Here is a 25463-nt window from a genome sequence, read left to right on the forward strand (position 1 = left end):
GTGTTATTACCTGGAAGCTAATAAAGAGGTAGAGTGGCTTCACTTTTATAGCTGTGGACAACAGCATATATCAACTGAACTGATCATACTGTTAAAAGAAACTGAGTCAGACTTAGTACAGTGAGCAAGTTAATTTTATAAGGTTGAGGGGCCCCTGTCATCCACTGGCTTTTACAAGTGCATGTTTCAAATATCTTCATGTGTTTAGAGTGAGACATGTCCCTGGACACACACTAGACTTGATTGCTGAAACCAGGTCAGTAGAAACCATTGAAGTTTATTGGCGGTCACAATGCTTACACTGTATGCAGCAAACACCCTTACAAGTCTATCCGCAACCTGATCACGCAAGAAAGGATTCACCACACAGTCGCCAGAGGAGAAGGAAAAAAAAAAAAATTAACAGGTTTGTTTCTGGGGGCAGAGGAGAGATAAAAATAAAACCTAATTGGTGAGTGTCCCATGGGCAAGAGCTGAACTAGAGATGTGTACAACTAGCAGCAACAATTGTGGAAAAAGTACAAGGCAAATAGCTTTCTCCATGAATTTTCCTCTGTAGGTTAATTTTTTTTTAATATTCAAAACATTTATGTTTTTCATTTTATAAAAATGTATATTTTTAAAGGGGTGGGAGAATGTTAAATACTTCATGCTAGGTAGACCTTGTTATTAAGAACCCCCTCCACTGTAATAACTTCTTCCAGTTCATACATTCACGAGTGCAGGGTACGTATATAAATATCCACACACAGACATCCACACACACTGCCTCAAGGGCTGGGGAAGACTAAAAGTTATTGGCCACACGTAGCTGGGCCTCTGGTGGACTCATCCAGATTGCTCAGCAGGAGAGCAACCAGCTCAGTTACTTCTCTCTGGTCTCTACCTGTACAGAGACCAAGAACCCGACAACACATATTTAAATCCAAGTTTTAAAAGCAAGAGGCATCTGTCTGAGGATGATGATGAGCAAAGTGGGAAAAAGGATGGAGATAAGAACACCAAACATTTTTAGCTGGAGTTATTTGTCACTACAAGAGGCCAGGGAACCTAGGGCAGCATCTAGAGTTGAAGGGGGGAGGATGGTGCTCTGGCATGGCTTAGAGTTCCTAATAACAAGGGTTAGTTAATACAGTAACAGGAAGTGATCATTTTGGGGGTGAGGAAAGGGCAATAAGAAAAAATATACATTTGGAATTTTTACTTTTTTTTTTTTTTGCCTCTCTACACTGTGTCACTAAATATATCTCTGTACTTTCACACATCCTTGTCCAGTAAAGCTTTAGGCCACCAGAATGCACATTTTCTTCACTCGCATACACAACCCCTCACATCAGCATTGGTGCACTAGACTCTGTAAAAATTTTTCAGTCACACTTTTTGTTTTTAAACTTGAGTCAATATAAACCTTGTTCAAAATGTTATGAAAAAATGTACATGTTTATACAAGGCAGGTTGTGGCAGGATACTGGGGGTTCTCCCGCCTTGGGTGGCCCCAGGAGGAGGGGTCTGGAGTCCCAGACGTTGGTGTCTCTATCTCCTCCCACCACCCTTCCCACCCAGTCCCCCAGGAACCAGCAGCGCCCTGCCCCCTAGTGAGTGCACTCACACCCCTATTCCCCGGGGAAGTAGCTAGTTGACCTTTGCCATTTTCCCCACAGCCCTGGAGGAAGGAGCCAGGATCAGCTAGGCCCTCTCCCTTGCAATTGTTTGCCCCTCTGGGCCACACCAAAGGGACGCTGCTTTGTACAGGTAGAGTCCAAGGACGTGTCAGCTCATCATGTCATTGCTATTCACGCCGTAAGTGGAATTCTTCATCGAGTCGTTGACTTCTCGACGGAATGCTGACAGGTTCTGGGTGAACCTGCAGAGAGGATGCATGTGGGTTGGGGGAGGAGGGTGGAAGGGAAAGGTCTTTGCCTAAAATGTTTTTCAGCAGAGAAGTGGCTACTGAGAAGCAGAATATAATAATTGACAGGTCCTGCTTCTAAGGTCACCTGCTCTCAGTCTTAAGACTGTTAAGGGAAAGTTGGCCTAATTTTGTCCCCCTTTCTACCTGGCAACTGCATGGCAGGCCTAGAGATCTGGTCAGATCTGGGACCCAGAGGCCCACATTGGGCTCATGGCAACACAAAAGGAATGTCACTGACAAAGGTAGGATGTAACCCTCATGAAGTGAGGCAGTAAGAGAATGAAGCTGTCTCATTTCTTAATATCAAGAGACCAGTGGTATAGATCTGTGCTGTCCAGTATGGTAGCCACTAACCACATATGGCTATTGTGAACTGTGGCCAGTGCCACAATTGAACTGAATCAAATTTTTAAAAAAATCAGTTTCCCAATCGTACCTTAATTAATTTTGAATCAAAATACCTTATTTTAAATTAATTAAAATTAAATAAGATTTAAAAATTAATTAAAAAACCCAGATGCTCAATTCAGTTATTGGAACACTACATATGTTTGGGACAACCTGGGTATGAAAATCTACTTTGTCAACTGTAAATTTATGAAATCTTAATGCAGATCAAGAATTTCCAATGAAAATTTAGCATCTCAATTGAGATGTGCTGGTAAGTGTAAAATACACAGGATTTTGAAAACTTAGTACAGTTAAAAAGAATGCTAAAATTCTCAACTTTTAAATATTGATTATACATTGATATATTTTAGAACATTGGCTTAAACAAAAATTATTATTAAAATGAATTTCCTATTTCTTTTAAAAAATGTAGCTACTAGGAAATTTAAAAATACATATGTGCCTTGCTTTTCTATTGGACAGCACTGCTTTAGATGGCCTCCAGATATGGGGTGCACAAAGACTTTGAAAAATAACAATTGTCCATGATTTCTTGGCAGAGTCCTCTACACTCACCTGTCTCTGTTTTTTGTAAGAAGGTTTCGCTCGATGCCTTCCATCAGATTTTCGAAACACAGATGCATAGCCTGCTGCTTCTCTGGTGGCTGGCTGTTCACGATACTGTTCCTTAGGTCAGAAAAATACTGTGGGGCAAGGAGTGAAAAAGAGGGTAAGAGATGGTGGGGGAAAGGCAGATTAGCTCTCTGTCATCTGCAGGGTTGAGGAATGTTCTTCCCCAAGAAGAAATGGAATACCTACTGGAGTTGGATACTTTTTAAAATTCAGGCAAGCACTTGCAGAATAATATGTTTTCATCCTACGTAAGACTCAAGAATTTTTAATTTGTAAAGCATTTTAAGGGCTGTCTGATCTAGACCATTCTTTGATAGGAATATCAAGACTTGTTTGTTTATGGCCAAGCTGGAACTAGAACTTAAGTCTCAAGTGCTCTGATATCCAGGTACATTCTCTCCTTGTAAAGGATTTGTCTTACTCCCTAGAGGAAAACACTTCCATAGCCTTTACCCTTTGTTTGAACTGCCACACATGCTGCCTTTTTTGCTTTTTCTTCTTTTTCATGCTGACTTTTAACAATTAAGTGATCATGTGAGGTTCAAAGCATGAGTAGGACATGCTGGGTAAGTGGCCCATTTTCCCTATTTCACCATCCTGGGGTGAAGCATTTCTCACAGTGCCTGGAAAGTGACAGCCAAGTGTGCAGCTACCACCTCTTTTGGCTTGGCCCCAGGCCCTCCTACCTTTTCATTAAGTAGTATCAAGCCAAGCAGGGGTCGGGACATAGACCACTGGTTCCTACAGTCTTCAAAGATGATGATGTTCAGCACCGTGGACAGCATCTGAAAATGGAGAATTGGAGGCAGTGACTTAGTCAGAGACTACCCAAGATAAAATGATGGATTCCAAACAGAGGAGTGTATTAGGTTGAAGGCCTTTTCGTGTAGGGTTAACCAGACAAATATTTTGTGAAGCTTCACAAAGGTGAGATTGGCTAAAATACTATTGGCTAAAATCTAAAAAGTTCTACTGATCCCATTTCCTTACCTATTTTTTATTTAGTATTGTATTTTTGCAAGTTGCTTCAAATCTTATTTTTGTTGCATACAAATAGAATAAGGGCAAGCATATGGTTTGATCTCTGTGTGGTCAATTATTTCCTTCTGTTCTGTACTGTTATTCCTGTTTTGCAAATGGGAACACAAGCTATAAGAAGGCTGGATACTGCTAACTCACGCTCCATTTATAGCAATGAGTGAGAAAAGTAATTTACATGGAAGGAGGACAGTGCTCATGAGAGGTACAGGAGTTCGTGTGATACTCAGAAGAACAATTCAGAACCCTTCCCCCCCCCCCCAGACTGTCTGTATCCAATGACTACTCAGCAAACTCAAAGTCCACTGCAATTGAAAGACAAGAACTTCACCTCAGCAGCATGAACCTGATGAGATGTCAGGAACACTTGTCATCTTGCTTGGCCTCCCTTCTCTTGCAGAAGTTAGAGGCATCACTGCCTCCTACCCCTCAGCTTCCTTACCTGTTGGATCATCTCTGGATGCTGCTGCATGATATGCAGAAAGCGATCACTCTCCTGGTTCAGGGGTGTCGTCCTCTTCTTGGTGCTACGTGACAGCTGCTTGAAGAGGTATGTCACGATGTGGTCCAAGCAGGAGCAGCAGCCGGTGCATACCATGGTGTCTGAAAAAAAGAGCAGCAGATATGGAATAAAGCAGGGATACTGAGCTGCTGATGGTGATCTGGGCAAACATGGATTACCTTTGGCTGGGCTTTCACAGGAGTTCCAGTCACACTGGAACTGTGGCCATTGCAGCCAATGCAACTACGCTGGATGCTTCCTGTTAACCTCTTACCCTCATCATACAGCAAGGCCCAATTTCTAAGTTTGAAAAGTGAGTGTGTGGTAATAGATGATATAAATAATACTGAAATTATTGGCTCAGTGTGTTGTGGATGTGTCTTCTGCTTCACACAAAATAACAAATAGTTTCTGTTCAGCAAGTGCTTCTTTTGTACTGGATATTGTGCTAAGTACTTTATAGGTATCATCTCTAGTTTATCCTCTCAAGAACTCCAGGAGGTAGGAGTTCCAGTTTGCACATACAGAAACAAGAGTTTGGAGAGGTTATGTAATTTGCCTAAAGATCACACTGCTAGTAATTGGAAGAGCTGTGATTAGAAACCAAGAAGTCTGAGATGTGAATTACCTGGGGGATGTCAATAAACCCACCTTAATATATCTACAGTTAGTTAGAATGGGGTGTACTGTACTATTTATTTCCAGAGCATCTCTGGGGGGAGCCACACACTTGTCTATACTTTTTACAAACGGAACACTGCAGCACAACCTGCAGACAAAACGGACTAAGTGAGGCAAAAGGACTAAGAGATGAACCCTTAAAAGAGTAGACAATTCTTTGAGTTCTATGAGACACAGTTTATGCAGAGGTCCCCTTATTTTCAAGAAGATATAAAACAGCGTCCCAAAGCAAGGTCTGATACCTTGACTGGACTGTACACTAGACATGGGTGTGCACCCTGATGGAAATAAATGTGTATCAACATGGCAACAGAGGCATGGATGACTCTCCACAGTAGAAAATCCAAAAGTCTATGTGCGTTTGTAATATAGCATGATTATTCTGCAGTGGACTTAATCTTATTTATGTTTTGCTCAGCTTAATGTAAAAATATGTTTTATTCTCTGATATACACCTATTATTGCTGGAAGGTAGCCTAGAAGCAAAATGGTTGACAGGAACCATGTGGACTAGGATGAAAAAAATGTATGGAGTGAGCTAGATAGTACCTTTCCACAATTTCCACAGCCCTCAAGACAGAGTCTAAGCACCCTGACATGGCTCAAGGGACCCCTTCATGATCTTTAGATTTGGTCCTGCAAATCTGTCCCTACAGCTTCATTTCATTCCTCTCTAACTCTTCTCTGTTAGCACATCAGCCATCTGGATTTCCTGGTTCTTTCTTGCTTACGGGTGCTAGTGCTTTTTGTTCCTGCTGCTAGGAACCCTTCCCCACTAATCTGGCTAATGCCTGTCCAGCTTTTAGATTTGTGCTTTGATGTCAAGTCTTCCAGCCAGCCTTCCTTGACCTCACCTCCTTAAAACCAGAAGTTGAGGTATTCTTTCCTCGTGTAGCACTTTGTACTTGCCCTCCTGTAGTGTGTAAGTGGTAAGTATGATAAACAGGCAGTTGTCTATTTATGTGTCTATTTCATGCACCAGATAAAATAACTCCTTAAAGACAGAGACTGTTGTTAGTTACCATATCCTTAGTGCCTTACACAGTGCTTGGGAGGGGATCTGTATTTGGTACGTAGGAAGGGATCAGCAAACATTTGCTGGATGAGAATGTACCCACGAATATACCCAAACAAGTAATCCTTTTGGACACTGGGACAAGATTCTCCCCTCTGTTAAGTGGTAAAAACCAAACAATCCACCCACCCAGGGTCTTACCAAGTGCAGTAAGTCCTTCAGAAATGGAAGAGAGAATATACATGATGACATGAGGTTCCAAGCTTGCAATAAAGTTCATATGGTCCTGGGTCAGGACTTCCAGTAGTGAGTAATAAGACTGGCTGAGCTTGGGGTAATCCTGTGGGAGAGGAGAAGGAAGAAAATCAGCTTAGGCATTGTGTACTTTAGCATGAAAGGAGAAGATCTTAAATAAAATAGCTTAGTTCCTTTCAGTTGGGAAAACAAAAGATTTTGTTTTAGCAGAAAGGAGCTAGCTTACAGTTTCTCAAGAGAAACATTCATGGTTTCAGGTAAAAAACAACAACCACCACAACAAAAACTGAACATGATGAGGGACATGATCCTGTCAACGTAACTTAAGGCTTACCAGGAGGTCACTGTGGGGAATAGAGAGAAGCAGCTTGATGAAAGTCTGTAGAGCATTGTCCAGGGCATCATCTCCATAGAGACGGAAGACTCCAAAATTGACGTAACTCCCACTAAGAGCAGCCTTTAGCATGGAGAAGCAGATGGAGATGCCCTTGAGCTTCAGGGCATAGACCTGATCCTTTGGGACCTCTCCCAGTGTTAGGATGCGATTGCCTGAGTAGACATGTAATAAGTATTTATTTATCAACCACATTATAATTGGTAGTTTTTATACCAACTAAACCTTCCTATTCCACAGGCACACAAATTCCAGCAGACCCTTGGTGACAGCTGGCACTCTAACACACATGTATGAGGAACACAGCATGCCATAGGAATGCGGTCCTGGCTACTGCCAGGCTAGCTTGAGACCCACACACACTGCTTACAGTACAGTGACTAAGCTGGAATCCACTTCCAGAGGCGTGCTCTTCAAAAGCACTTACCATACATTGTTATCATCTTGCTGGTTTCTCGGAAGAGTAAGATGCCATTGGGAGAAGAGACATCAAACTGGAGTCGCTGGGATCTGACCAGAGAACACAGAGGGAGAAAAAGTCTGAGGCATTTTCTTGGAAGAACAGAGTACTTCAGGCTCTCATCTGAGTACCCTGGGTCATTTTGCACTAAAAATGCAGACTGCCTATCCTAATGTAAGAAATAGCCAAGTTAGTTAAAGATATTTAACAATTGATGTAGTTTATATCTTGAAGACCAACATGCTAGATTCAAGTTCTGCTGCTCAAATTGAAAACATTTGAAAGAAACAAATTGAAAAGGCAGGAGGTAAAATTACTTTTTCAAAATTCTCAATTTTATTTGATTAAAGTATAACTTCTGCCAGTCACTTCTTACTACCAACTTGCAGTCCTTCAGACATTAATTTACATCTACCTTTACAGCTTCAGTGGCAACTAAGGGAGGGGTATAAGCATTGATATCACTTTATAAGATACAAAGGGACTTGGAATTCCACAAGAGATTGCTGGCAGGGAAGGAAAACTTTAACAATCTTAGTTCTGAGTTCCTGCCTCTGTTCATCAGGACAGAATACCTCTTCTTGTCTGCCCTACCTTTTAATGAGCTTCATTTGACTCAGGTTGGTAAGGCCTCAGCCCAGGAGTCCTTGATCCCTGCACCAGTCTGTCAAGATCTAGCTCTAAACCTGACCCATCCACTTTCTGTACGGTCTCCTGCTTTCACTCTTGTCTCTGCAGTTCCATTCTTTACAGGGTAGGTAGCTAGAATGATACTTTCAAATAATGTAAACAAGATCATCTCTCAATCCCTTGCTTAAAACAATCTAGCAGGTTCTCACTATAATGAGAGTAAATGCCCATTCCTCACCACTGCTAAACCAACCAAGGTGCTAGACAATCTGGCATCTGTCCATGGGTCCGACTCCCCTCTTATTCACCGGGCTCCAGCCCCAGTGGCACTTTTTCGTATCAAGTCCCAGCAAGCTTATCTTATCATAGGACTCTTGCAGCTGTCTTCTCTGTTTAGAACATCCCTTATTTTTGCAGGGCTACCAGAATCTTCTTTGTCATTTAGATCCCAGCTTAAGTATCACCATCTCTGAGAGGCTTTCCTCGACCCTCCTATGCTTCAATTCCCCTCTATTTTATCACCTTATTTTATATTTTTCATAGCACTTAGTGATTGTCTGAAATTATCTTCCGTACTTGTTTTTATTATCTGCCTGCCTTCCCCACTGTATGTAACATTGAAGAGGGCAGATTTTGGCCAGCACGATAGCCAGGAAGGTGCTTGGCAAAGAGAAGATACTCTCAAATACCTTTGAGAGTACTTCAAAAAGTTCATGGAAAAATAGAATTAAAAGATAATACAAATCTTTCCATGAACTTTTGGAAGTACCTTCATATTTTATAAATCAATAACTTGAATATAAGCCTCAAAGGAGGTTACAACCTCTGAGTATTACCTGCTCCTTCACTAAGGTAGTTTTAAAAATTATTCTCTCAGGAGTGTCATGAGAAATAAATGCAAATACCCTAAGTTCTAGCAAAGTTAAGGTGCTGGGTTTTTGTCACCATCCCTAAATTGTTGGGCAAATCTAAAATTTGGTGTTTTGGAAATCTTTCCACTTTTTAAAAAAATTAAATCTTTATTGATCCAGCTGCAATTTGCCTACTAAATAAATACCTTTCTTAAGAAAGGTTATTCTAATATGTATCATATCCTTCTCAATTGTCTCTAATTATGAAACGTGATGAATGGGACACCATTACCAAATGTTAACTTTTACATGAGAGGGCAGAAAAATCAGAATCTTGGTTGCCAAATTTACTTCTCATAAGATTGGCTATCTTGAGACTCTTTTTCAAGGGACTTATTTCCTGCAGATAGTTATGGCTTCACATGGTTGGAGATAGCCTCCTTTCAAATCAACAAAAACACACAAACTTTTAGAGGTTTTCAAATTTTGATAGCAGTGAATCTTATTATCTCCCACAAATGCCCAAAGCACCAGATAAAGCTAATTTTCTCAGGACTTTCTCAGATAAACAGGCAGACGTACCCTTTGAAAGTCTTCCTCTTGCTTACCTATTATGAACTAATTCAGCCATCAGCTTAAGCACAGGTGTGGTACAGGCTGGATCATGGTACCAGAGCTCAATTGCCCGCTGGAGAATTGGCATGTAAGATGGATATCTGTAAATGAGAAGCTAAGGATTTCTGAATCCAGAAAGGTTCAGAATTTAAAATAATTTCCCAGCACTAGCCAAGCACAAACTGTCAAATTACAGTTCTCTAGTTTCTTGTCTGGCTTGCTAATCTTGGAGTCTTCCTAACCAGAAGATGTTAAAGTGATTGTGTGTCCTTTAACTTGTAATAGGCATCTAATAATGTTTTAATTTACACAGTGCCTTTCTTCTGAAGAGCATGATGTATTTCATATTGTTATTTATCCTTTTACCACTTCTATGATATGACAGGATCACCTATTTCCTTTATGCAATTATGGGAGAAACCGAGGCACTTGAATTTGAAATGATCTGCTCAAGGTTATGAAGTCAGTAAAGTCAGACTTCCTAATTCCTAAAAGCTGTCTTTTTTTTTTAGTAGATTAAAATGTCTCTCTTTTCTAAGTGTATCAAAATTCCACAGTGGTATACAGTTCCATAGGCCTTTATATCTGGGACCCAGAAGAGAAACTAGAAAACTATCTCATTCATGTTCTAATCTCAGGCCACTGGAATGGCAGCTTGCAGGACATATATGGCAGGATTTTTGGTTAAGTCTTCATCTTCTCCAGTTAAGGCTTGTAAGGTTCCATTACGCTCCTACTTTCAGTTAGGATACATCCATTCAAACAGCATCATGAAGCTGGTCTTGGCATTGAAGGCGAAAGCTATCCCCCTCAGGTCTCTCACTAGGCCAACTAGAGTACGCTGTAGTGGAAGGCAAAAATATGTTAAAATAGAAGTAAAACCAAAGCTATAACTGTCTGGTGGAGATTTTGCACATCTATAATCAAATTCTTCCTTCCACAGTTCAACAACACTGCTTACCAAATATTCTGAATCAATCTCTTCCATGCTAGCATGGAATCTTTCCACTTAGAAAATTAATTTTGGAAGCTTGTTATACTAGGAACATAGGATAGTTCATGGCTAATTATGGCACAAATAGGGGCTGATAAGGCTTTAAGATATTAAAGTGATCACAGGTAGAAAGTGGAAAAGCAAAAAGGCCCATACAGGAAGAGGCAGAAGAGCCATATATCTCAAGATCTGTATCCTAAGGGGTGTCAAATGCATACCCTGCCAGGTGGAAGATACAGGGGAGTCTACATGGTAACTGCCCCTTTGGTTGGGGAATCTGGAAATAAGGCTGCCATATCGAATCTGAGAGCTGTAAAGTATTATATTCTCCTCTTACAGAAGAGACTGAGGCCTAAAGAGACCAAATAACTTGCCCACAGTCATACTGATAGGTGGCAGGAGGGCCCAAAAATAGGTCTCACAGCACCAAGATTTCACATCCAATACTCTCTTTCTCAACAGAACTTTTACTTGGGGGCCCTGGACAGCAATAAGACTGCTTTTAAAATTTAGTAGTCATTAATATGCTCAGGAAGGTAGCACATTTGGGGTTCTTGACTCATTTGGTAAAAACTACTGTACTTCTGTTAATAGTCTGCTTTAAGCAAACTGTTCTATTCCTAAGCTGATACCATAAGCTCTATTTTCTAGTCTAAGACATGGACAATCTAAAAGACTTGTTACATGGGACATGACAGATGTAGGTGACAGTTGTAGTCCATGGCCAGGATGGTTCTTTTGGTTAATTTTACTTGCTTTTTATGGAAATAATACAATGGAAAATGGCTGATATTCAGGGATATCCCTCAATGAAGTCCTTGATATTGATTGAAACTCTAGCCTAAGTTACTGATATGTTCCATACTAACCACTGCTTTGAATGGTATCCATCTCAGACCCCAAAACACAAGTGTAAAGGAGAGAGAGAGAGTTGGACGAAGTGGTATTGCTCTCTGACTACCCTGCTGATTTGGAGATGAAAAACTAAGAGGCTTTCTAAAGACACAAAGGAGAACTTTAGAATGTCAGGTAAAGCCTGGCTCTTTTTCTGGCAATACCCCTGGCTATTTGGTGGCTCTACCATTCAGCCTCAGTGCGCTTAGAAACACTGCAAAAAACCCTACCAATATTAACATCTTGCTGTCTTCTGATTTTGGCACAGAGGCCAGGAGAGCTGGTGTGTGTGAAGTAAAAATATGAGGAAGCAACAGTCAAGAAGTGATAATTCTGAGAACAGGAAATCAAGAACTAAATGGAACCTAAAATTCCACATATGTGGAAATCCAAAAACTCTTCTAAATGATGCATGTATCAAAAAAATCTTAATAGAAATCAGGAATGAAAAAGAACTGAACAATAATGTAAATATTACATATTACAACTTGTGGATTTCACAATAATGCAGGAATACTTAACACTACCGAATACACACAAAAATGGTTAGGATGGTGAATTTTGTGTTACTACAATTAAAAAAAAAACCAACAAACTTGTGTAATTACCTAGAAGAACTTTTATAGTTTAAAAAATTATATTAGGGGCCGACCCCGTGGCTCACTCGGCTGAGTGCGGCCCTGGGAGTGCAGCAGCGCTGGGAGCGCCGAGGCCGTGGATTCGGATCCTATATAGGGATGGCCGGTGCGCTCACTGGCTGAGCGCAGTGCGGATGACACCAAGCCAAGGGTTACGATCCCCTTACCAGTCACAAAATAAATAAATAAATAAAATAATTATATTAGGAAAAAAGAAGGGCTGAGAAGTTAAGAAGTTAGAACAGAGTAACTCTAAGGAAAATATATGAAAACAAAGATAAGAGAAGAAATGAATAAAATAGAAAACACAGATAAAGTAGATAAAACAAAGCCAAAAAGTGTTTTGTTTTCTGCAATATTAATAAAATTGACAAATCTCCAGCAGGACTGTTCTAGAAAAAGAGTGAAGGCACTAATAAGCAGTATTCAAAATGAAAAGGGGATATAATGAAAGATACAAGAGGTTAAAAAGGCAATAAAAAAGCTTTAGATAACTTTATGCTAACACAGTGGAAAACTTAGACCAAAAAAATCCTTAAGAGCTGCTTAAGAATACTCTTTACTACTCTTTTTACAAAAGTTTATAAATCAATTCCAGTTCTTCTATTTCAAATCCCAGGAATCCAAAACATTAAATAAAAAGTTAAGGGCCGACCCCGTGGCGCACTCGGCTGAGTGCAGCCCTGGGAGCGCAGCAGCACTGGGAGAGCCGTGGCCGCGGGTTCGGATCCTGTATAGGACTGGCCGGTGCACTCACTGGCTGAGTGCCGGTCACGAAAAAGACAAAAAAAAAAAAAAAAAAGTTAAAACAGTGGAGTTTATGGACAGGCACTATTTTAGGCCATGCCAGCTAATCTAGTCTCCATCATGGATTGCCCTTAAGCGGAAGCTGATCAATCACCGGGTCCAGGACTCACCTTTGCCTCTTGCTCGTTGAAACTATTAGTGCTAAACATCTGAGCCACAGCCTCAAACGCTGCTGTGAGTGGCAGCATGAACTGCTCGTACTGATCTTCGTCCTCTCCTGTAAGGGAAGCAACCCAGGGTGTGACCCCAACAGCAAGAATTCAAAGCTGTGTATGCATGGGAAATAAGATGGGATGGAAGATGAGCAGACCCAAGGATAATTCAAAGGGGTTCCTTTATTATCCCAACAGGTATTAGTAATAATTTAAAAATAAAATGTATAATAAACATTTTAAAACTAGAATATGACAGAAATCATCCAGTACAAGGATGTCCTGTTTTCTGATGCTGAGCCATAGAGATGTGTACATGTATAAGGAACTATGTTATTTATCAATTTTGCTGTAAGTGAAAACTACAGTCAGTCAAGAAAGGACAAGAGCTGGTGTATGAGAACTATATGAGGCTCAAACTTGAAAAACGTGCCTATGGAGGCTTTGTTCACATTTACTTTCTTTTCTAAAGTAATCTTTCATAAACCTAGAAGAGTTTATAATGTCATATTAGTAGGATTAAATTTAAACAGTTTGAAATTAGAATACCACTGAACATCAGTTATGACTTGACACCAAACTACTAATATCACCACTAGTGCTACAAAGTTGATTATGTCCTCCTGGTTCAGATGTGCTGGAGAACTGCGTAATAAAAAAGTTTTGCTGACTGTCTCAAGTGGGTAAGCACCTCAGTGTGGGGTGAAGGAGTTATCTGGCCAACAAGATGCATTTGGGAGTTTCGATTCTCAGTTCCCTTATTTCACAGATGAGGATTATGAAGAAAATCTTAAAGCTGCTGCATATCAGATGAAAACTTCAGGAGCATACAGTTATTCTCTTCCAGTTACAGGGATCATGATGGCATGATCTGTTCTTGGTGAAATCAAACTGTTATTTCAAACAGTTTTGTTACTGTTGAAATAGCAGAAAAGCCTTCCCCCATTTCTAATTTTTTGTCTTCATAAAAATTTAGAACAGTGCCAGATTACTTCATGAGCCTCTAGGATTTATTGCAGTACCTAAATCCACCATGAGGAGACGCCCAAGTGCTGTGTAGAAGGTAGTCCGACACCGCATGTCTGTCAGGTTGGACTGATTGTTAATACCCAAAAATGAAAAGTGCTCGCTCTATTGAAAAAAAGAAAACAAGTTAAAAAGGTAAAAACATGCATTTAGAGCAGAATGCAAGCCAGTAATCTGAGAATTACTGAGCCCTTTCAAGCTAAAGGCTACATGGTCATTCCTTAAGGATCTGACGGCATTTTTTTTTTTTTTTAAATTATTGTTGTTACCTACTACTAATTTATCTGAAGTACGAACAGTAGTAGGTGACTTCACCATAACTCAGATCATCTGGATCCCAGAGAGCAGCTATGCTGACAGTAAGTGTAATCTGGCAGTGTAATGAGAGTGAGGGACCACAGTCTATGCTGTAGCAGCACCCAGGACCTCAATTTAAACATTTCCTTTTTGTGTTGAGAAAGTTTGTGTCGGGTGGCTAGAGAGAGTACCAGGAAAAGGAGCTAAAAACACTCACCGTGTGATTGTTCAGCATAAACTGTACCGCACTAAGCTTCACTAGCTTCCTTACGCTACTGTACGTAAAGACAAAGGGACAATGTCAAGGAAAGTATATGAAGTAAACTAAGAATCTTTAAGGCAGATGGAAACTTTCCAGGATAAAGTGCAGTCTACCTAAATATCTTAATTTTCTAAACCTCTTCTAAGCAATATTTAACTGATCAATAAGAGAATACCCATACCAAACTCCTATCTGTAAGAAAATAGAGAAAACCCAGCAATTTCCCCTAAGAATCATGAATATCTTAGAGTAGCTCTTTTATTTTTTACCTGAAGCCCTGCCTCAGGCATCCATTGTGCATAATGAATGAACTTCTCTCCTATTTAGAAGGGCACTAGCTATGTACAATCTTTCAGACAACTGAGAAAAAAGTCACTTTAATTTTACAGGGTTTATTTCTCTTGCACATCCCTGGTTGTAAAAAGCTGTCCTAGAGCAATTTAAATGTCACAGCAGACCTAGTCCAAGTCAAGAGGAAGGAGAGCCACTACTATGGCAGAGCTTAGAATCAGAAGGTTTCTACCAATCACCTGATAAGACAACCCAAGAGGGGATTTGCCTCCACTAAGGATGCTAAAAACTTGGCCACACACAGTGTGTATCTATGAGATAGATCTATTATATTTCTAGACCTTAGGAAAAGCCAGGATAAATCTGTAGGAAACTATTAGGTTGTGTGCTGGCTCATTTTTGGGGTACTGCCTTTGACCCCTAGGAACATGGAAGACACCTGAGTACACACTAAAGCTAAATTAAAGTGGAAAAATCCTGTGGCCATGATTCTAAGTCTGGCAGCATGCCACTACTTCTATTGTGCACAGAAGCTAGCTCAGAAAAGGATATCCAATGGAGAGGTCATTGAGAAGCTGTAGTGTCTTGGAGGTGATTGGTTCACAACGGCCCCAGTACTTCAAGTTTGTGATGCTGGAGAACAAAAAGAAAGAAAAAGCAAGAAACACTTTTGATTTGTCTGGTTTCCTTGAGGGCTGGGAGAAGAAGAAAATCACCCATCAAGTCACCACACATCTGCACCACCAATTCACAGACATCACGACCACAAAAAAATTGGTAGGAAATCTTCGTACTTACATTTGGTTGACTAGAAAAATTATCCTTCAGATAATCTTCACTACTTGGTTCCAAAGCTACACTGGCCCATACCCAGGCCCTTGGAATTCTGGGGCACTCCAGGGCTGATTTCTGCAGCAAGGGTAAGAGATTTCTGCGGCAGTGATAACATGCAGACGTATGCAATTCTGCACCTGCACCATCCACTGTCAGCTGCAGAATTCTAGTAGCCCTTGCTTCTGGATTCTTGGCTGGCAGAGTCCTTTAGACCCCCTTTGCTTTTTCGATCTTAAGTTATCAACCAGCTCATGGATATTAGTGTTTAGGGCTGGGATCGCTGGAAGGCAGCAAAATATCACTTTGCACATAGCCCTGGGTAATATATTTGGCTTCTAATGTGTGCTTTGATAAATTGAGCTCCTAAAAAGGGGAAAATGTAACCAAAGGGGCATAACTTAAAAAAACAAAAAAGGGCCAATTAGGAGACCCAACTTTCAAGACAGTTCAAACAATAGCACTAGATTTTGGAGACTCAAGACTCTCAAGGGTGAGATGCTTCCTGAGAAGAATAAGCCCATTTTAAAGAAGGGCTCTCTGCCTGGGGGGTAAACTAGTGGAAATCAGCACCAGAAAGTGAATGCCTACTCCGGGCATCCCTGGAAGCACGGTGATTGGGTGAGAGGCTGAGCACCAATCACTGGGGAGGGACCATTTTGCTAATGCCATGACAAGGTTTCACCTGTGATTCCAGAGGCTAAAGAGGAGATTCTGCAAGAACAAAATTAAATCCTTGCCTGTACAAGCCTGGAATGCTCTGGGGCCGGGCCATATCTCTAAGCACAGCTTGTCACACACTCAAATGCACAATTTTCTGACGCAAACGATCAATGCTGAAATACCAAGGCACTGGCAGCAAAATGCCAAGATCACATTTTACAGTTGCAACAGGATTGCAAGGGACTCTTGCTGATGGCAAGCTGAAACACTTACATTTTTCCTATGAAGACGCTTAGGACCATGGTCTCATCATTCAGGCCCAGAACTTCTGAGAGTCGGCGGTACAGCTGGTGTTGTGTTAAGGGAAGAGAAAGTAACCAGAAAACATGGATTAGAACAACTGTACATCCTTACTATTTTTGTCCCCACTCAGGGGAAGAAATGGACGACAATCCTGCGGAAGACTTACCTAAGGGATGAGCTATGTTCTAAGCATTACTAAGTACTAGATAGAGGTTAAGCCATCTTACTGGTCCCCTGCAATCCTGAAATTACAAAAAGACTGCCAAAACCTTCTACTGTTCTGAACATTAATTCATGTATAAAGACTAAGAATTGTCAATTCTGGGGAGAACAACAGATGTTTTGACTGGCCATTTGTTAAGCATATGGAACACCATAGAAATGGTCCCAATTCTTTGATGAGTCTCCCAGAATTCTACAGACTAAGAGAAAACATTTGGACTGTCCCAATACCTAAAATCTGGAGGTTGTATCTGAATTGTTATCAACCGTTTCCCTCAATCAGCAATTCCATAAGTGAGAAGTGAGAACTAAATGGAGCCAACTGAGTGTTTGTTACCTTAGAGGATTTCTGCACCTGGTCCCCAATGTAGATCTTACGAAACTGTTCAAAAAAGCTCAGCATGGCCAATTCTAGCTTCTCGTTACCCGCCTGAGCCAAGCGGGAATCTGTCAGGTTCATCAGCTGGAGCACCCTAGAGGAAGAAGAGCAATGATTCTCTCAACAGCAGGGTATCCTGGTCACTCTAGACATTCCAAGCTACGCTGAAATAGTCACATGTGCCACCTTCCTTACCCATCCTATCGGAAAGGCATTCTCTGCAGGCTTTTAGCTCAGTGAGGGAACAAAATTCTCCATTTCTGCCCCATTGGAACTATAGCCGAAGAACGAATGGTCAGATGTTCCTCTACTGGGACTGTAGAATGGGACAGAACTCATAACTGGCTTAAAAACAGTGGAAAAACACTGGTATTAGGGGTAATGGTCTTCCCTGAAATTTCTATGAGACCTTGTGTAGAGCGTCCTAGTTCATCTATATAAATGAGGAAGACTGGACTAGATCAGTGGATCTTAATTTTTTTTTCTCAAAGAGCCATGACAGGAATGGACACCAGCAAAGGATGATGTTCATAGGCAGGTAACACTTCCAGGGACAAATAGCAGATATACTACCTATGACTTCATACCTTTTCCCTGCACCCTTCTCCCCAAAAGAAAGCATAATGGAATGCAGGTGAGCGAACGTTGAATGAATAAGAATGAGGTGGTTATAAGTGAGTCATCTGACATTTTGATAGTGTGAAAATAGGTAACAAACTATTTGTGACATATCATGAGTGAATTAGACTCAATCATTGTGTTGCAATGAGAACCAGTCTGCAACACTTAAATTTATATCATGACACACGGTATCACACCAGGCTGAAGAATCAGAAAGGTATTAGATTTCATTCTTGTTAAATCTTTGCTCAACTCTTCAAAAAATGCCAGTGGGACATTGGCATGGAGACTTTTATCAGAATTAAAGCACCTAAGGGCAAACAGGCATCTGATAAACAAAATGGGGATGGAAGACAAATGGGGATTTTCAGAAGAATAACAAGAATTATAGAATGAGGTGTCTGGATACCAATAAAGTCTAAGGCATCATGTTAAAATATGTTCATCTCTAAGGAGAGCATCTCAAAGTTTAGAACACTTTATGGTGGTGTCTCTCTGCAAGGTCACAATACTATTTTCTTAATAATACTAAAACATTTTTTGTCCTTTTCTCTTGCATTTTCACATGAGGGTACAGTGGGGCCTCCCAGAGGCTACAAGACGTGTGCTATCACAACAGACTGGATGCAGAAGCAGGCGTGAGAATTCAACTAACTTCTACTATATCAGACATTAGAAAGATTTGCAAAAATGTAAAACAATGCCACTCATTAATTTTTTGGGTTATTTTACTTATATTTTTATATATTATTTATTTTTTAGTTATTTTTCATAAAAATATTTTAACATGTAACAGGATTATTTTTAAAAGAATTAATAAATAAATATTCTTTAAAAAAACAAATGCTGTTTGAAGTCCTCAATACCTTTTAAGAGTGTTAAGTAGTCCTAAGATCAAAAGGTTTGAAAGAACCTCCGCTTTAGAGTATTAAAAAATCCTGCCTTTTATTTCTGTTAGATAAATTATTAGATATCACTAATTATGTTCTACTTTTCCTCTTCAACTTAGAAATACAAGTTTTCAATAAGCTTTAATGTTCATTTAAAGGTTTTAAATAAAATGAGAATTACACAGATAAAAAATAACTTGAAATCCTGAAGGTGGACAAGTGTATGGCCAAGAGATTTGAAAGGCTGTAGAAACTCTGTTAAGTTCATCTTTGGCGATATTTGAAGAACCAGTTTCCTATTAGACTTATTTTGGTATGGCAAAAGCAGTCCGTGTTTCACTAACTCTGAGATGTTGTCCTTAAAAAAGAAATCAGTTACTCCCCACTTTAGTTTTCCTAATTTTGTATCCATCATTTCCTTGCTGAATTATTGCTAAAATAACATAGGTCATAGGTAGAGTTTGGCAATTTTAAAAGGCTTGAAGTTGGACCTGTAACTGTCCTTTGTTTCCATGGGCAATCAGCTTCATAAGATTATGTCCTATAGATAGGGAAGAAAGCATTAATAAGACCCAAACAGGAGGTGGGAGAGTGGTCAGAGAAGCAGAAGGGATAGCTTCTGTGGGGAGCACTTACCGACAGACGAGCTCGCCATCCATGGCATCTTGCTCATCAGTGCTGGCAAAAGACACCCGGCCACCAATCACTGCTCCAATAATGTACACTAGCCATGTCAGCCTTCCTGCAGAGGAGTACCCATCGGCATCACCTTCAGTGATGATCTCATGAAGACATTCCCATGAGCTTCCCTAATCTTAAGAACACTATGGGAAAGCCATGAAGCCTTACTTTTCTCACAGAGGATAGCTGCTACTCTGCTCTGGTAAGGGTGATGCCATGGGGGAAATTCATTAGATAATCAGTGTTCCTATATCAGACAAGGTCATTTTTTTTTAGAATACAGTACTTCTTTAAAGTTAAAAACACCCATTGCTGATATGACTTTGATTACTCTTCCCTAGTCCCCTGAGGCATTTATTCATTCAAAAATATTATTTTGTGTACAAGGGGGTAACTTATGATGAAAGAATCCTTTTGGGAATGTTTGGGCCATAATCCTGAACGCCATAATCGCAAATGTTCAAATCCTGAAAGATCAAAATCCCTACTCTAAAATACTGAAATTCATAATCTCAAAAGATCAAAATCCCAAAAGTATAATTCTGGAAAATATAATTTAAAAATTCTTTAAAAGATATTTATTTACATTTTTAAAAGGGTATTTGATAAACATATAAAAACACGACAGAACACTTTGTAGACCACTTTCCACCAATAATACAGGCAATAACAACAACATACATTTTTTGTAAGCATAAAAACAATGGCACTGGTATAACAATTATGAGCAAACCGTACTCATGAAGAAATAGGTCGAAAAGCAAAACATATAAATGCATATCACTATTGTTGGTAACTGTGTGCACCCAGCTTTGTAACTGTGGTAATCTGAAATACTATGATGGACAACCCAAGTCTTTTGATGAGATCGATCAAATACCTCAATAGGGCACTGCAGCATATGCAGTCGCTCAAACAGCTGAGATCTCGAAAGATTTTATCTTTGACAAATGTACATGTATGTAAAAGACATCTCTTCATTTACTGAGGAATGTTTTTACCTACATACACAATGCTTACACACATAGTCAACATTGTGCTAATGTACTTTTGTGGAGTCAAATTTGCAAAAAAAATGCATAAAATAAATTAGAAGTCTCTAAAAGCCTTTACACAAATTTATACACAATTTATGGGATTTTAATCTTTCAGGATTGTAGACATTAGGGATTTTGATCTTTTGGGATCTGAACATTAGGGATTACAGCATGTGGGATTGTGTCTTTTGGGATTATGATGAGCACCGCTTTTGCGGGAGGAGGGAGGAAAGAGGGGTGGCAATGAGTGAAGGGGTACCGACTGCCTCTCCCTGCAGGTCTGGAGTTCCTGCGCACTGCACACTCACCCTCCTGCACCGCCATGTCCATTGGGCTGGCACTGGCGCTCTGTAGCAGCTCCTGGTAGGACTGGGCGGACTGGTCAAACAACTGCACAAGGAGCGCACACGTCTTCTCGTACTCGCAACGCCCGATGGTGGACAGCTGGTCCAACTGCTGCTGGACCAGACCCGTATCCTCCAGGGGATCTTCCAGGCCATCTCTGCTCCCAAGGGAAGAAGTGGCTCTCTTAACATATGCCTACTGATTTCCCCAATGCAGATGCTCACTCTTTTCATGTAGCCACCATTTCCAATGGTGGAGGACCATATCCCAACGCTACTTTTTACATTGGAAGGCAGATATCTTCACCCTAGCACCAGTCTCCTGCAGGTATACTCTGCTTGTTGGCATCAAATCCTCCCATCTGAATTCCCATCCCTTAACATCTGTCTGCCTTGAACCTGGCAGTCCTGTGCTTCTTACCTCTCTGAACTCTTGGCTCTTAGTCTTTTGCCTGTTCTTCACTATAGTAAACTTTGGGACTACAAGTACACAGTCCTTTGTAGCCAGATGTGTTTTGGAATTCAGAGATTTCAAGATTTGAGGAAGGCAGTATGGTGCTTCTATCTGTAATGTGAAACCCTCAATGGGCGCTGTGCCATGTCAAATTCAATATTCTTTTAGCAAAATGTATGGATATTGTGAATAGTCATACTAAGCAGGATTTTTTAAAAAGTCCATAAATGGTCTCGTGTCAGCTCATGTCAGGTTTTGGTGCAAAACTGATAAGAAATTTAGTTTTCGCATCTTTTTGGATTTCAAAATTGCACATGAGGCACTGTGGATCTGTACCAGGTCTTGCTTTATCTGCTAATTCCTAGATTTTTTTTTTTTTTAAAGATGACTGGTAAGGGGATCTTAACCCTTGACTTGGTGTTGTCAGCACCATGCTCTCCCAAGTGAGCCATGGGCCAGCCCTAATTCCTAGATTTTCACATCTTGTCCTATGATGAGCTCTCTCCAATGTTACATCATAGTAAGACAATGCAGGTCATCAGCACTACAACTATTAGCTGTGTGTGTTTACCATGTGCTACACGTTGTGCCAGGTCATATTAGTTTAATCCTTACAGAACCTTATGAGGTAGGCCTATTATTATTTGTATTTTACAATAAGGAAACTAAGAAACTTGCTCAAGAGTATATAGCTATACTGGTTATCTGGGCCCAGACCTTATACACACAAAACCACTCCCCAACACTGCCTCACTGAAACCAGCTGAATCCTCAGGAACAGAAGCTATGAAGCTGATAAGACAATACTTTCAAATGAACTTCATGAATACTCAGATTTTGAAATGATTCAAATCATAAACAGTTAAGACTATGACTCATGACAATTAAATGCTCTTGACTCTGAGCAAATTAGGAATCCAACTTTAAAAAAACCTCAGACCCTCAGAGTCCAAGTAAATACCCTTGAGAAATAGCCAAAGAAAAAATGTACAAGAAAGGTCCCTAAGCAAGGATAACTTCATTTAATGCAAGTTGTTTTGAAAAGGCCTGACATTTCTTTAGCTATAGGTTTCTGGTCCAGTTAATGGTCAAGGTAGATGGAAGCCATGTGTTAATGTAATGCCAACAGTGACCAGCTGCCTAGAATCTTAAGTCTTCTAGTGAACTCTTGAGTTAGAGCTGATAACTAGATTGAATAATCTTATTTACCCACTTATTTCTTTAGGAGTTCACATTAAGCACCTATAACTTACACATAATTATTGTCTATATCCTATCAATGTTTCTCACGTTTAAAGAAAATCAGTAGCAAGGAAAAATGTTACCCATATATACTATGTATTCAAAGATACTGCTGTGGATGGTAGAAAAGGAGGACATGAAGAGGATGTTAAAAAGAAGAACGTTCTTTCAGACTTTATTCTCTCATATGCTACTCTGCTGACAAGGAAAAATAACCATTAACAGCATTAGTTCCAATGACTTTTGCCAATTGGGCATCTGATCTCTAGTAAGCCTGACACTAGGCTACCAGTGGGGGAATAAGGAAGGCTGTCCAAGTTTCCTTACCTCAGTATGATGTGCACAGATTCCAAACGGGATGTGATGTAGGCTTTGGTAACCTCTGGAGTATAAGTTTCCAGCATGTGGGGCTCTGTGGCTTTAACGTATGGCACAGAGGCTGCCAGCCGCTGCCATAGGCTTAGGAGATAGTGCACACTATTTGGGGCAAATTCCCAGTGCTAAGAAAGACAAGAATAGAAGGCATATTCTTCATTTCGGTACACATTAGTCCCATGCCACCCGACACAAATGATAAAATTTTTTTAAAAAAGACCATAAAATTTTATGAGCTTTGTTCTGTGTATAGCAACTAGTTTAATGTGTTCATTAGTACTTCAGAGATTAAGCCTTATGTAAATGGTTCTCAAATATTAGCATGCATGAGAATCACCTGGAGAACTTGTTAGAAATAGTGACGCCAAGGTTCCACCTTGGACCTAGTGAACCAGAACTTATGGGGGTAAGACCCAAGCACCTGTATTTTTCATCAAGCTCCCAGATGACTGAGATGCAAGCCATAATTTCTTTTTTTTTTTTTTTGGCAGCTGGCTAGTATAGGATCTGAACGCTTGACCTTGGGGTTATAACACCACATGAACCAAATGAGCTAACTGGCCAGCCCTCAAGCCATAAAATTTGAAAACCATTGTCCTGTATTATACGACTAATGAAGACAGGGCACTAACTCTCTTTTTACTCTTCTGTCTAGTTCTCTGTTCCAACCTTGCCTTTTTCAAGGTGATTATGAGGGGATTCTTCCTGCCTTTAATCTAAATATTATCCTTCTAATTCCCACGTTCCCCTAACCATACTCTTTGAACTTTTGTAAATATAAATGAATAGACTATAATAGTAACTACTCTGCAGGGTTATCCTATACATACACTCACCTTTGACAAGAAAAAAAAAAAAAGAATATTCTTATAAGGTTAAAACCAATGAGCAAGAGAAGAGATTCCAATGTTTAGGAAGAAACAAGCAATCAAAGACAAACCTGTAGGCTGGTCACTGTGAAGTTAGCTATCAATCGAATGACCTCGGGGTAGTTTTCCACCTTTACCAGTTCTCCCAGTTGATAGTTACTCTTCAATCGTGCCAGTAGTCTGCAAAACTCATGGTAATTGTTTGGGTCTGATAAACTCTGTTCAAACAGCACAGAAGGAAAATAAAATGTAAAATGTGATTCGCCAAACTTCAAGACTGACATATATTTGGGATGGCATGGGGGAAGACGAAGAATCTACTTTTTAACTTCTGGGCTGCATGTAGGTCACGATTCAGAACGATCCATCTGTGTAATGTTTAGAAATTATTTTTTCCAAAAGTCATTTCTAAAAGATTATTATCTCATCTGTTCATAATAATCATACTGTGAGATGGGATTATTAGCCTCTGAAATGGAAGCACAAAAGGATCACTCTACTTGCTTAATTAAGGTTGTAAAGCTGATTACATGGTGGAAACAGACATGATCTAAGACATGACTGGCCTGTTTGCTTCTCACCAATCAAAGGAAATCTGATGAAATTTTCATTTTCACATCTGTCAAACTGGTCATTAAGTATAACTAAATCACAGTGGCAAAGTAACAAAATGTTTTATATATTTATATTATATCATTATTACTGTAATGCATTTGTTCATATATTAGTATGTTTACATATCTTATTACATACTTATAACAAATATTATTGATTTGTTTACATATTTATACTAGTATATTTAATTATGTTTCCTTATATATGTCTTCCTCTGTTAGCATATGAGGGCAGAGACTGTTTTGTTCACAACTGTATCTTTAGCACATAGCAGGTGTTGGAAACAATCTGTTAAATGAATAAATGAATTTTTAAAGAGACAGAACTGAGTATATTTAAAAATGAATTGCTTTTATAATTTTTTCTAGTGTAGAAAAGTGATACTTTGAAAAAAGTAAGTGTTGGCTGAATCTTTGGGACTTAAAAGACAAAAAAGGCAATTGAATCATAGAAGGAATATCTCCCTTCCTACCTAAAAGTAGCCCTATACACTTAGGTTACTAATGTACATTTTAAAAAGTAAATAAAACCAAAAAACATTCTTCATTTCTTGGGGAAAAATGACTAGCTCCATTCTTATTTTCCTGTATCAAAGTGATCCCTTCCCATGACTTGTGCATTTCTGAAGCTGGAGGAGACAAGCTCTTCTTTTGGGCAATTACTCTCTGAATTTGCCTACAAATATAGATTCACATAATCTTCGGAACAGTAACAGACTGTTTTCTGAGATTTCTGCTAAGTGTGGCCTCTAGATGGATTTCCTTCTGACTCATCACAGCTTGGCATATGCTAATCCTTTACATATATAATGCACAACAATCTTACCTGTGGATTTTCCAGTATTCGTTTAACACCATCGACAAGATGAGAGAGAAACTTGGCCCTCTCTGCATTGTTAAACAGGGATCTTCTGACTGAGGCAATCTGTACTAAGCAGGATAACACCTAGAAGCAGGGAATAACACAAACACACCTGATTAAAAAGACGATATAACTATTTTCACCAGACCTTTTCCCTCTTATAATATTCTTCTTTAAGATATCTAAAACAGGTTTATTAAAAAAAATAAAAAAGGAAGAACGAATAAAAAGGGCATTAGATCCAAGTGCATCAGAGCAACTCAAATTCAGTTTGGAAAATTCCCTTTGTATTCTTCTTTGACAACCCCAATGGCTTCTTTGATTCTTGCTAAGATAACA

General features: G+C 39.7%; 1 protein-coding gene across 3 annotated transcripts in view; it reads right to left on the bottom strand.

The window, feature by feature from the left end:
* Window positions 1–257: 257 nt before the first annotated feature.
* XPO7 (exportin 7) overlaps window positions 258–25463 on the bottom strand; it is an 83182-nt gene continuing 57976 nt past the window's right edge. For 2 of the 3 annotated variants that reach the window (XM_063086021.1, XM_063086020.1), the window contains exons 9-28: window positions 25089–25208; window positions 23720–23866; window positions 22732–22904; window positions 20673–20866; window positions 19283–19388; window positions 17094–17229; window positions 16505–16578; window positions 15290–15370; window positions 14402–14465; window positions 13884–13992; window positions 12820–12926; window positions 10129–10217; window positions 9370–9477; window positions 7248–7330; window positions 6761–6975; window positions 6373–6511; window positions 4416–4576; window positions 3622–3720; window positions 2879–3006; window positions 258–1864 (exon numbers count right to left, since the gene is read on the bottom strand). In XM_063086021.1, coding sequence (XP_062942091.1) covers window positions 1771–1864; window positions 2879–3006; window positions 3622–3720; window positions 4416–4576; window positions 6373–6511; window positions 6761–6975; window positions 7248–7330; window positions 9370–9477; window positions 10129–10217; window positions 12820–12926; window positions 13884–13992; window positions 14402–14465; window positions 15290–15370; window positions 16505–16578; window positions 17094–17229; window positions 19283–19388; window positions 20673–20866; window positions 22732–22904; window positions 23720–23866; window positions 25089–25208 — 2427 coding nt within the window. In that variant the 3' untranslated portion in view covers window positions 258–1770. The remainder of the gene's footprint in view (window positions 1865–2878; window positions 3007–3621; window positions 3721–4415; window positions 4577–6372; window positions 6512–6760; window positions 6976–7247; window positions 7331–9369; window positions 9478–10128; window positions 10218–12819; window positions 12927–13883; window positions 13993–14401; window positions 14466–15289; window positions 15371–16504; window positions 16579–17093; window positions 17230–19282; window positions 19389–20672; window positions 20867–22731; window positions 22905–23719; window positions 23867–25088; window positions 25209–25463) is intronic. The other variant, XM_063086022.1, reaches the window with a different exon arrangement.

This window comes from Cynocephalus volans, chromosome 2 (assembly GCF_027409185.1).
Source record: "Cynocephalus volans isolate mCynVol1 chromosome 2, mCynVol1.pri, whole genome shotgun sequence".
Lineage (NCBI taxonomy): Eukaryota > Metazoa > Chordata > Mammalia > Dermoptera > Cynocephalidae > Cynocephalus > Cynocephalus volans.